This window comes from Rhipicephalus microplus, unplaced genomic scaffold (genome assembly GCF_043290135.1).
Source record: "Rhipicephalus microplus isolate Deutch F79 unplaced genomic scaffold, USDA_Rmic scaffold_18, whole genome shotgun sequence".
Lineage (NCBI taxonomy): Eukaryota > Metazoa > Arthropoda > Arachnida > Ixodida > Ixodidae > Rhipicephalus > Rhipicephalus microplus.
The window spans coordinates 11,713,017-11,726,157 of record NW_027464591.1 but is presented as its reverse complement, the minus strand read 5'-3'; the positions used below and the strand labels follow the sequence as shown (position 1 = coordinate 11,726,157).

General features: G+C 46.0%; 1 protein-coding gene across 1 annotated transcript; it reads left to right on the top strand.

The window, feature by feature from the left end:
* Positions 1-10,819: 10,819 nt before the first annotated feature.
* Positions 10,820-12,647, top strand: LOC142785189 (solute carrier family 22 member 6-like). The gene has a single exon (XM_075883648.1). It carries the CDS (start codon positions 10,839-10,841, stop codon positions 12,645-12,647), a length of 1,809 nt encoding a protein of 602 aa, XP_075739763.1. The 5' UTR covers positions 10,820-10,838.
* The last annotated feature ends 494 nt before the right edge of the window (positions 12,648-13,141 follow it).

The following is a 13,141-nucleotide window of genomic DNA, read 5'->3' as shown; positions in this document are numbered from 1 at the left end:
GGTCGAGAGTTCGATTGCGGCCATGGCGGTGTCATTTCGGTGTAGGCTAAATGGTAGAGGCCCGTGTACTGGGCGCTAGAGCACTGCACGGGCAGATTTTCTCGGCCCTTACCGGTCCGAAAACTTGATGCTCCGGCTCGGTGTTTTTAAATATCGCCCGTATACCCGACCCGGGCCCGAAAGGATTGGGCCCGACCCGTTTCATTCAGTTATGCCTTGAATATAAACGATGTACTGTCCACTCTTCGTTTACTGTGAGTATACCTGTCTCACACAAGATATACTCTACTCAGTGTTTTGGAACTTCAGTGTCACGACTTTCACTAGTATACTCTGTCCACGTTAGGTTAATTACAACCGTAACACTTTTGCGAAGTAATTGCAGGGCAATATAAAATATAAATATACTCATAGCCCGCTGTCCCATGTGCGCAGTGCTTAACTCACAATTTTATTTTTGCACTTAAAGGAACGACTAGAAAATATCCTACCCCATTAAAGTGGAAAAAAATGCTGTAGACATTTATTGCTGAGTGTAAATAAATTGCATGCGAGCCGGAACTGTTGAGTATAAAAGTAACAAGTCTCTTGCAAACGCAATTTATTATGCAATGCAATAAAGAAACACGCTGTAGATACTTATGGGAAGAATACAGTATACGGTGGGCAGCTTTACATAAAATAGAACGGTCGTGTTGACTCCTCAGCTGTATTCAATGAACACTATGTTCTCGAGTAACAAAAAGGTTATTTCCCCACCCTTTTTTTCCGATTCTCCGCCACCGCAGTTCCATACATAGAAGCGAGCTACATTCGTTAGCAAGCAAGCCACCTTCCTCCCTGTTCCATGAAGATGCCGATGTTGTCGTCTTCTTGCGAAGACCTTCAATCTGTGGAAGTGTTATGCGTTTGTGGGAAAATCTCTCTGGAGCCTTTATTGGCGCTCAGTGCAGTGCCGTCTAGAACATGGCGTAAATGCAAGCAGTCTAAGAACAAATGCAGCTCAAGTGGTTGCTTGGGCGTGTTGTTACGACATATTGGAAGGAAATAGCGCGAAAAACGCGAAACCTGACAAACAAGCACACATACAGAGCGCTGACTTACAGCAAAAATTTTATTCTTCAAACCGCGCATGTATATCTATGCAGTCGAACAAAAAGAAGAAACAAAAGTGATAGTCGAAGATAAATGAAAAATGAACACCATAAAACCATTCTCATAGCACGCGCAATCAACCAGATAAAAATACAACTTCCTTTTCTTATAGAGGGCAACCGAAGGTTTATAGTCACGCATGCGTCCCCCACTCTAGCTATATCCAGGACCTCCAGTATTTCACGGGCAAGCTGGTCCCGATGACGCTTGACAACCGCACATGAATGACAATCAGAGAGACACACCCACATTTCCGGGAATGAATGTCTAGGTGGCCAGACAACGTCGAGGAAACGCTGTAAGCGTGTTTCTTGAGAGGCTCATTCAGACATCGCCTAGTTTGGCCTATGTATCGTTTGCCATAGGACGATGGCAAGGAATACCCCATGCGATGAACGCATGGTAAGAACTTATTCCGATGCTCGGTTGGGCTCGTGGTTCAATTCAATTCAGTTTATTCCGACATCACAGGAGACATTACAAAAGTCACAACAGTGATGCTGTGGGGCGAAAGCAAAAAGCCATTAAGGCTTGACGAAGGCTTTCGCACCATTTGACAACATAGCAACAGCAACAGCAGCATGAGATCATCAGTTATTATACAATATCAAAACATGTACTTCAAGGTCATGCCGATTTGCATTTTATTAACACGTTGAAAAACATTTACAGAACGGAGCAGTATAAATGGTTTATTGTAAGAAACTGTTTAAGGTTAGTGGCAGTAAGTAGCTCATCATCTGGCGACCATAGTTAGTACGTGTGTAAGGAATTTTCCAGTCATCGGTAGCTCGTGTGCTATAGGGGCAGGTATAGGGTGTCAAACGCGCTAAATCAGTAAGAAAAGAGTCGTGATTCTTTAAGGAAGTACGATATCGCTTCATTAAAATTGTATTGTATATCTCAGGCATTGGTTGTAAATTAAGGGCTTCGAAAATGGGTTTGGAATGTTCATCGCGAGGAACACCTGTAATTATGCGCACAGCCTTTTTCTGTAATCTATATATTCGGCCTAAGTTCTTTTCCGATGTGGTGCCCCATACTAGATAGCAATAGCTTAATGTAGATAAAAATAGCGAATTATATAGTAAGAGTTTAATTTTTTGTGGCAAGAGAAAACGTAAGCGCGATAAGATACCTACAGTACGAGAAAGTTTAGCATGGACAAACTCAGCCTGATCCTTCCATAGCATGTTTTCGTGGAAAAAAACTCCCAGAGTTTTCACTATCGGTTCAATCCTTATAGATTCTGAGCCAATCACTAATGATAAATCGCAGTTTACGGGCTTATTTATTGGACGAAAGAGCACAGATTTTGTTTTTGAGGTGTTTATAATTAGCGAATTTCTTATGCTCCAAATGTGCAGCAGTTTCAAGACACTATTTGCTTTGTCAACTAGTTTATGCAAATCGCAGTCTTTAAAAAATAAGCTGGTATCATCTGCATAAATAATAAATGTTGTATTGTTATCGATGTTTGTCAAGTCGTTCACATACAGATTAAAAAGCAGGGGACCCAGAATACTTCCTTGGGGCACGCCATGTGACAGTTTTTTAAAACTAGATGCGTAGCCATTTATATCTACTTTTTGCTGTCGGTATTTCAAATAGGTTTTTATGACACTTATAAAGTTCCCCCGAAAACCGTAGTGTTCTAGTTTTTTAATTAATGTAATGTGGTTGATTCTGTCAAATGCTTTTGAGAAATCTACAAAAATTCCAAGTGTATATATTTCCTTTTCAAATGCATCGAGTATGATTTCTTTTTGCATTAGTAGGGCAGTTTCTGTTGAGCGCTGCTTTGTGAAACCAAATTGAAAAGGCGTCATAATGTGGTGCTTGGTTAAGAATGACACTATTCGTTTATGTAACAACTTTTCAATTACTTTAGAAAATACAGGTAAAATAGAAATTGGTCTGTAATTGGTCATGCTATTTTTGTCACCACCTTTGAAAATAATAGAAACTTTGGCTATCTGAAGACGACTAGGAAACGTGCCCAATGAGAAGATTAAGTTAATGATGTATTCTAAAATAGGAGATATGACATGAATAACATGCTTAACTGGACGGATTTCCAGGCCGTCTACGTCACAACACCTGCTATTCTTTAGTGACATGAAATCTGCCGTAACCTCCTGTGTAGTCACTGGAAATAGAAATGCACTTTCGCCTACTTGCGAACCCATGAATCGCGCAAAATTATTGTCGTGTGAGCTCTCTCCAATAGAGGTAAAGAATTTATTGAAAGCTTCAGCAAGGTCATCACCAGTTAGAACGCGGTTGTCTACAATGAGTTTAGTCGGGTATGTGCTATCATCCGAGTGTGGGTGGAGCAACATGTTTAACTTTTTCCAGATGGCTTCGGACGTTTTGGTTTTTTCAGGGCTGAAAAGGTTGCTAAAATATTCAAGTTTGCTTTTCCTTAATAAGGAGTTTGTAGTATTTCTATGTTTTCTAAATGTCTTCAAGTCTTCTTTGTCTCTAGATATTAGAAATTTCTGGTAAAGTGCATTTTTTACTTTTATAGCTTGAAGGCATTCCGAAGTAATCCAAGGCTTTCTTGCCTTGCGTGGTCTGCGTTTTGCTTTGAGCGGAAAGCACTTGTTGTAGGCTTCACTAAAACGTTCGATGAAAACATTATACGCTGTGTCTGCATCAGTTTCACGGAAAACAGCGTCCCATTTTATCTTGGATATATATGCAGCGAACATATCAATTGTGCTAGGACATATGTACCGGAATGGGGTAGGCGGTGGCTTTGCATCCCTAAGTTGAAGCTTCTTTTGACTTAAAATTGAGTAAACAGGCAAATGGTCGCTAATATGTGTCTTAAGGACACCCGAGCAAAGAGGTGCACTTGTGCTATTTGTTATAATGACGTCGATAAGTGTGCAGGATTGGGCATGAAATCGAGTGGGGTGTTTTATAACATTTTTAAATGCGTTTGATTCCATGATATTGCAAAGTTCAAGACGTTGGGGGCTGGAAGTTAGCATATCAATGTTTAGGTCACCCCCGATAGTAAGATTGTAACCATTTTCATTGACCCACGACAGGAAAGTGTCTAAAAACGTAAAAAAGTTGCACATGTTACATTTGGGGGGGCGGTATACCACAGAAAAAATACCCGAAGAACATTTTACAGTCATAATCTCGTAATCGTCAGTAACTACAGAAAAAGCCTCGAGTATTTCACACTCAAACACATCTTTGACCAGGAGCATAACACCACCACCTAATTTATCACTGCGGTTCAAGAAATACGTGGCATAGCTAGGTATACGAAGAACGTCGGATTCATGGCGATACCAGGTTTCAGTAACCATGATGACGTCAAAGGAGAACTCAAACGATTCAAGCAGTATTGCTATCTCATCTGCCTTGTTTCTGGCTGATTGCGCATTTATATGAAGGTAGGAAATGTGGTGTTTTCTACCAGATACCAATAGGCTCAACTGGTGTGGCGTTAAGCAGTCTGCAGCCATTTTCTTTTTGCCCTGTTTTTCTTCTAGCTTTTTTTGCTAAAGGATGAAGCTCAACAAATTTAAACAATCTTTTCGAGATCGCTCTCAGTAGTTATCTGAAGCACCCTCGACTTCTCATCCTTTCGCGCAAAAATTTTGCCGCCTTTCGTCCAGGCAAATCGCCATTCGGCTTCCTTCTTGCGCGCTACAGTTTGTCCCAGTAGTTTTTTTAACTGTGAGCATAGGTGTTCATTGACGTAGACAAATGTCTTTCCTGGGAAACCAATATCAGCTGTCGTTAAGCGCAACTTTTTCGCCTTTTCCAGAACTGCGTCTCGCTTAGACCGGTTGTTGAACTGCACAACAATATGAGGGCAAGATGCATCCTTAGCAGTCACGCGATGGCAAATTTCTATGTCATCTTCTTTCACTGATTCGCCGACAGCTTCACCAATCTTCTGAACGACCCTGGTCAACCGTTCACCCTCCACGAAAGGAACATTTTTCACTTCAATATTTCGGTTTCGCGAGTACTGTTCTAGGGCGGTAGTCCTACGTTCATTGTTGAGAACGACCTGCTTCAGCTGACTGCAATCAGTCTTCAGAACATCATTTTGAGCCTTTAGCTCACCGTTTTCTTTTTCAAGCCGCGAGCACAGAGCCGAAATTTCTTCAAACTGCTTATTAAAAAAGTCTAGACTTGTTTTCACATCACGTATTTCCTTACGCAGCTCTCTCTCCAGGGCAGTCCGCATTTCGCGAAACTCTTGTTTCAACTCTTTAAAATGTTTTTCCATTTCGGCTGGCGACATCAAAAAACACTAAAAACACTATGGCAGCAGCAGCAGCAGCAGCAGCAGAAAGCAACAGAACACTAAGGAAAGAAACAACGATAGTACTGACCTGTAAAAACAATATGCAATGGTTCAGTAGGCTGTGCGCAGATCCGCTGCTGCTGCCAAAGTGTGGTTCAGTACACCCGGAGATGCTCCGAGCTGAACAGCTATCCAGGTGGCGCTCACAGCGGGGCACAACAAAAACACGACCACGATGATCACAGCCGTGCCCTGATATGATACGGGGCGATGCGTCGAGGCTATTTGAAAGGTCAGCAGTCACTCCCACGATGACCACCGTATTTCCCTTGACACGGGGCAGTGCACCGACGACATGCGCTGCGCGTTGAAAAAAGCACACGCAGCGATGAAAAGCGATGTCAACCTCCAAAGCAGCTGGGACGTTCCGTCAAGAACCCACAGCAACAGCAGTGAAGAACTTTAGTACCTGTAAAAACAATCGCTGCTGCTGCCAAAGTGTCTGGTGGTCTCCCTAGCTCCTGGGTTGATGGCCCTACACATGCTAGCCAACTTCTTCTCATGGGCAGAAAAAAAACAATATCGACGTCACATCTGCCAGCTATCCTCTTTGAGTTGTGGGCCACGCCGTGGATGCAAGGAATGACAGCGCACTTCTTATTTTGCGGTCTAGTTTCACGAGTCTGAGCGGGCAACCCTGGACTCATTTTTTTTGTTCTTTGAGTAAACATTCAGCCACAGTGGTCATCACGTGACACGGGTATCTAGCATTGGTGAGGCGTTCAATCTGCGCCTCAAAACTGGCCTGGATATTGAGGCAGCATGACTTCCGTAAAGCGCGCGTGTAGCAGGCCTTCGTTATTGCCGTTTTTACAACTTTGGTGGGCCGACTCGAACGGTAGCAAACTAGCCCGTAGAGCATGATGCCAACAAACACAGTCCTACTCAACAGTAAGATTCAAGTCCAGGAAGCAGATAGTTTCCTCATCGGGAATTTCACGAGTTAAAAGCAGAGGCGACATTCACACACGAAAAACGTTTAGAATACTTTTCACTGATACGTATACACCTGGACCAACCGTGGCAACTTCAAACATTACATGAAAATCGTCCTCGTAACGGAAGACTTTCGCAACAGTTAACTCTGCTAAGTATTTTCCTGAACTATGCGATCAAGGATAGCCAAACATAAACCATTCAATACGGGTGCCAAGCACGAGCCAATACAAAGTCCTTTTCGTTACCACTAAACTTGATTATTCTTAGGTCGACTTGTGTAGTTTGGGATAATCACGTATACCTGGAAAGAAAAGGGGTTTGTATTGGCTCATGCTTGGCACCCATATTGGGTGATTTATTTTTGACAAACCGATAAGACACATACATCAAAACTGGAGACATAAGCACCTACTCGTGTAGAAAAATGTAACGTATACAAGTTGCACGCGCTCAGCTTATCTTCCCTTGGTGTCTGCAGAGGACCAACCTGCCAGCGTCGCATATAGTTTCGCAAGCTGAATAGTTGCTTCCGTCCCTTGTAGTGATATCGTGGTTTTGATGCTCTGAAGAAAAACTACAACAACGTATACACATTGATACGATTGTTGCGTTTATTAGTATTTTTCGCAGCCTAGCCTTTAAGTTATATGTATTCCATTTTAAATTCATAATTGGTTTTTCTCTCTGCTCTCGCTCTTTCTTTCTAATTGGGCCGCACGTGTAAATTTTTCGCATTGGATTCTTTACGGTAAACCGAAAATCTACCGAGGCGATTTTCTGTTCGATGGTTCCCAAAAGATGATCCGCGTGAGCTAGCTGCTAGGTGACTTTGAGGTAGAAAATTAGACGCCTAAGCACCACCACAATGAAAACAAAAGAATTGAGCGTTCTTCGTAATTGATTTTGTAGCAATATGTATTGCCTTTATTTATGCATTAAAATATGTATCCCACGCGCAATTAGTTCGGCGTGCTCGCGCCATGCAGTTTCGCGATCAAGCTTAATCCATCGTTGCGAAAGTTCTCAGGATGGTCACGTGGCTCCGAAACCATCTACGTGGACTGCACACTCGTGTCTGAGCTTGATACCTCTACCACTCAGCAAATGATGAGATTAGCTTATTCTCAGCAACAGATAGCACCGGAGGACAGTAAAGGGCACGTTTGCGTGGTCAAATAGGATTATTGTCACGCTTCGTTCCGTATTTGTTGAAAGATAAGGCAATCGGTGAGTGGCGCGTTTTCTTTTCTTATTCCAGTCCTGCATGTTCCTTCGCAGCCTTGCGCAATTACGATTATCGGACACGCACGTAGTGTTTCGACAATGTCAGCGCTATCACATGCTCAGCGTGCGTTCGCTCAGGTATCAGTATTTACTGAGGACGAATCCCATGGTTACAAGAGGAAAGATATCATAATAATATTTTAAGTTTTACGTCCCAAAACGACGATGATTATGAGGGACGGCGTAGTGGGAGGCTCCGGAAATCTGGTCATCTCGCGTTCCTTAACGCGCTGACATCGCATAGTAGGGCACTGCATGGGCCCGGACTAACCCGAGAGCCCAGCCCGGCCCGTAGGCCGGGCTGAGGCATAGTTGGATCGGGCCCGGGCCCATGAGCTTCGAGTTCCGGTCGTTTCCGGGCTTTAGTCAGGCCCGTATCAGACCCGGGTCTCATATACAGGATGTTTCAACAAACATATTCAATATTACTTGAGAATTACAGAAAAGAGGTATCGCATGTGAGCCACCTGCGGCGTTTCATTTACTTTGGCAGAAGGCATCTTCAGATGTGTACAACTATTAATTACAGCAGTAAATAAAGAGATTCAAACAATAAAGTTTTTACGCTATTTATAAGAATTAACTTTTCATGACGACGTTTTCGAAGTGAATGGTAGGTGTGGTGTTTGGTGCGTCAGTTTCGGTTTCACTATAAGTTAGCCAGATTTCATCGCTCCGTGGTGAGTACCAGTGGCCGCCTTACCGACATTTCGAAGTGGCTATAGACAATTCGTAGGAGGAACTTCAGTTTATCCATTTGACTCGACCACCTATTTCCCCGGGTTTTAAAGTTAGTTATTTCAATTTCTATAATTACTGCCATAATTAACGTTTCTGCACATCTGAATATGCCTTCTGCCAAAGTGGACGGAACGTCGCAGAAATGACGCAGATACCTGATATCTGCGTCAGATATCAGATAATATTGGACACATTTCTTGAAGCACCCTGTATATCGATATAACGGCGTGTCTATACGCCGTTTTTTGTGGGGTTCAACATCCCAAAGCGACCCAGGTTACGTAAGATGCCGTTGTTGAAAGCTTCGGCTAATTTAGACCACCAGGAGTGCGTCAGAATGCACTGAAATTGGAAAGTACAAGGCGTCTACAATTTTGATCCGTCGGTATGCTATACGCACTTCAAGAAGCCCTTAACATACGTTTCCACTATTATATTCAGTGAAATTAAGAGGCTCTTGCATACCGCAAGGAAGTACCGTTACCAGGCGGTACTGCTGCAACAGCAACGGTACACTGCTAACGTTATGTAGTGTATATAACGTCGTAAGCGTAGGTAAATGAACCGTCTAAGGGAGTGTGGAAACCTTGAGCTTGACATGTGATGCTCGAGAAGAGCCAAAGCGCTGGTAGTAGCGTCTTCATATTAAATGACGGAATTCTGGTCTTCTGCCACTGGCTAGTCTGCCAGGAAGGTTTCCAGCTCGTCGTTCAGCGCGCCTAACTCTGTGTGAACCACCTTTAACCAGCTGTGGAGGACTTGAAGTGTCGAGAGGTCTAACTGTGTGGGCTGGATTAGCTGGTTCTTCTCATTTACAATTCCCGAACTCTGGGCTCGACGAGACGCGCGCTTGTTCCTGGCACACTACATTATGGTCTGGCGGCAGAAAGACGTCCCAGATCGGAAGCAAGAGCTCGGGGAGATAAAGACCGACTTCCCGAGTCTTCAGCATCAAAAACTAGGTGGGAAGATTTCTCTGGAGCCTTTATTTACGCTCAGCTAAGTGTCCCTCACATCATGCGTCAAGTCAAGTTCCTTGAATCTGTGGCGTACATACACACAGGGGGATTGCCCAAGCACGGGATGCGTATGATCCAAACAGTTCAAGAACAAACAAGCATCTGCCCCACTACTCTTCTTGTTCTCTTCAGTCCGTGTCGCACGCAATTTTCTACAGTCTCAAAGCACGATCGTACCCAGGGCTTACAAAACAACTGTCAATTAAAGCTTCGATGTGTACCAGCCGGTGGCTCCTCCCCGTATAGAACGCGACGTATCGGGTGACTGAAGCGCGATCCACCCTGCAGGGACCGGAAGCAGGAGATTGGGGTGCCTTGTCGTCGATGGCCGAAGGCCTTGGTGCAAAGAGGGTAGTGAAGCGTGGCTGTGGGTGCAGGCTTTCAGCTCGAGGCAGTGACAATATAAGAAAAGGAGATTTATGGTAGGAAGGAAAAAAGTGGTCACTTTGGTGGGAAAGAAAATGTGGAGGCTAAACAAGAAGCCGCATGTCCACCAGAGATTATTCAATGAGCCAAGCGATAGGCAATCTTGAAATTTTCAACAAACATGTGAGAGCAATGCATGTGGCCTCCGTCACTTCTTACCTCTGTTCGACCGCTGAAATGCGCCGTTTATGAAGGCAGCACTCTCAGCGTGCTTTTGAATGTTCTTGTTCTCCCGGTGGAATTTGAGCAAGCATCTTTATGTCGACTTGGGCTGTGTTCCAATTCTTAGACAGCACGTAGACAGTCTACGCAGACTGCTTAGAAGACAGCTCCGAGCCCATGCTGTCCGAAAATTGGAACACGTCTGGACGGCTTCTACGCGACGCTGTACCACCTCACGTCGAGAAAAGAAAGCCAAAATAAACAAACGTAACAACCGTATACATATATATTTTCTGGCTTGATTTGTGTTAAAATCTGCAAAAAATAAACGTTACTCACATTGAGCTTCTGGAGAAGCTTCTGCTTGTGTGCAGACGACCATTCCGGCAAGATTCGGTTTATCTGAGCAATTCGCTGAGTCGCCATCTTGTTTAGACAGCAAAGTAGCCTGCATCGTATTTGTCTACGGTGCGGTCTTGTCGGAGCGTCTACTTGGCCGGCCACGTGAGAATTGGAATGGGACTTAAGATGGCCGCCGTCCATTTAGCGGTATATTTAGCCGTCTACGGTGAGAAATGGGACACACGCTTACTGTCCAAAGTAGAAGACCATACGGTGGCGCCACAGTGCACTGATGAAGAAGAGGACGGCACGCACGCCGTGAGCGTCAAATCGATTCTTGCCCGGCAATGCAACGCTTTTTTCGCAGCTCTATTGCGGACGTGCACGACGAGTAGAGTTGAACCTCAGCCCGTACTAACCAACAAGACATGCCATCGAAAAAGACAACTGCCCGGCGTCAGGTTTCATCTATTTGCGCTGACGCTACAAGCCAGAATCCCTCCAATGTCCTGGAAGTCGAGAGGGACGAAGAAGTGCCGTTGGGCGAAGGCCGTTTCCAGGTGCAGGCACTAATAGTATCGATGCTGGCGGGGACTACGTTCTTGCTTCACCTGGTAAGCTTTCGACTCACTACGCGCATCATGGACCACTGGTGTCGACCGACAGAAGCTTTCGCTAATCTGAGCGTCGAAGAGTGGCGCCTAATGGCCATACCTATCGAACAGGACGGCGCCCGAAGTCGCTGCAGACGTCGTGAACCACCCGATGGCGGCAGTGCAGCGTCTTTCGTAAGCTGTGACTCCTGGGACTTTGACTATGCGCCTTACGGCAACAACATAGTCAGTGAGTGGCGGCTGGTGTGCGACCGCCGGTGGCTCATCGAACTGGCCGTGCTAACCTACATGGCCGCTTGCGTCATCGCACTCCCCGTGGTAGGAGTTGCCGCTGACCGCATTGGCCGCAAGCTCGTCATGAACATCACGCTCGTTGCGCTGCTCGTGGCTGGATTCACCACCAGCCTCGCCAACTCCTACCTGCTCTTCGTGGCACTGCGCATAGTCGTGTCTGTGTCGAGCAACTCTCTGTGGCTCGTGCAGTACTCGGTTCTCTACGAGGTCTCGACTATAGCGCGCAGAGATCGCTACTGCTTCCTCTCCATGGCGGTGGCCTCGATCGTCATGCCCCTCGTGGTCGCTGGCATGTCGACGCTGCGATTGGCCTGGGAAGCAGCCCACCTCTTTCTCATGGTGCCGACGACCATGCTTGCTTTAGCGTTCTATCCTGTGGGCGACGAGTCTTGTACCTGGCTCCTAGCCACAATGCAGCCTCGGAAAGCCGAACGTGTCGCCTTAAGTGTCGCCCGCATGAACAGCGCAGACACTGATTACTGCCGCTCTTGGTTCGCTTCCGAGGTGCGCAAGGCTGAGCGTCGAAGTAGCGAGCATCAAACCGAGCACACTGTGCTCACCATGCTCAATCCACAGCTGAGAAGACGCTTTGTGCTGCTGTGCTACGTGTGGTCCTCGTTGTCGTTCGCCTTCAATCAAGTGAACCTGAATGACATCTTCCCCATCAAGAAGACAGTCTCCTTGGCCGGTATCTTGGGAATGGTGCCGATGTACGCTGGGGCCTACGGTATGATGTCGCGGTACGGTGCGAAGCGCTCGTGCACGGTGTCGATGCTCATCTTCAGCTTCGTCGCCGTAGCCCTGACTGGCACGTACGGCAGCGAAAAGCACACGTCCAACGGGATTCTCGTCGTGATTCTCCGTATGCTGGCCAATCTGTTCGTAGTGCTCGCCTTCGTTGTGACCGCCCAGTACTACCCGGTCCGGGTGCGCTGTACGGGCATTTGCGTCGGGTTCGCACTCGGCAGGCTGACCGGATCGCTGGGAGAGATTGTGTTTCGGCTGTTTCCCAAGCACCGCCGGGATATCATGATAGCCTTCGTTGCTGTCGTAATGGCCTTGTGTTCGATGGCCGTGGAGTACCTTCCGCACAAAGTCCCCGACATTATCCTGCTACATGAATCCACTTGTCCTGTTTCCAGACGGGGCAGCACGTACGCCGCCGACGAGTTCAGGCGCTCGCTTCAGGGCTCGTTGGGTCCACTGCCAAAAGGACCCGTCAAGGCACGTTCTTCCAGGGAACGCCGTTCAAGGAGCGAGTCATTGCCCGAGCAGTTTTCGCTAAGGGCTTCCAGCATCTCCCAGTCGTCTGCTCTGCCAAAGCACTGAACTCTGTCCATGAATTTGTGTGCACATATAAAAATAATTTGCGTATAAATTTACTTGTGTAAGAGCTCTGCTAAGATGAGCTAGCCTGTCTGTATTGAAAACTCTAAAGAGAACGTTCAATCTTTAGGATAACCTGCTAGATAGCATGCGCACACGTGATGCATACGCTTTACATGTGTTATCGGCATATTCAGATTGCCGAGCTCAACGTTAAAGACGCTATTGTAAAACTGGCGTATCCAGGAGGCGGCCGGCACACTAAATCGGTGCTCCCCCCCCCCCCCAATTTTTTCACCACAGCGTACCGATTTCGAAATTACACTCTACCACACCTGCCGGCCCGCGTCCCACTTCAGAACAAACAAAAAGGTGCTCCTCCTCTCCAAGAAAAAAATGTCTGGCTACGCTCCTGATTGTTATCATGGGTGCAACAGATCGACGTCATCGGGATCACGTTTTGTCGAAGTAAGCCAACTCTGTGGCACACAGTTCAC

Excerpts from the sequence above, each read along its gene's own strand:
- LOC142785189 (XM_075883648.1), top strand. The coding sequence starts at position 10,839 with ATGCCATCGAAAAAGACAACTGCCCGGCGTCAGGTTTCATCTATTTGC.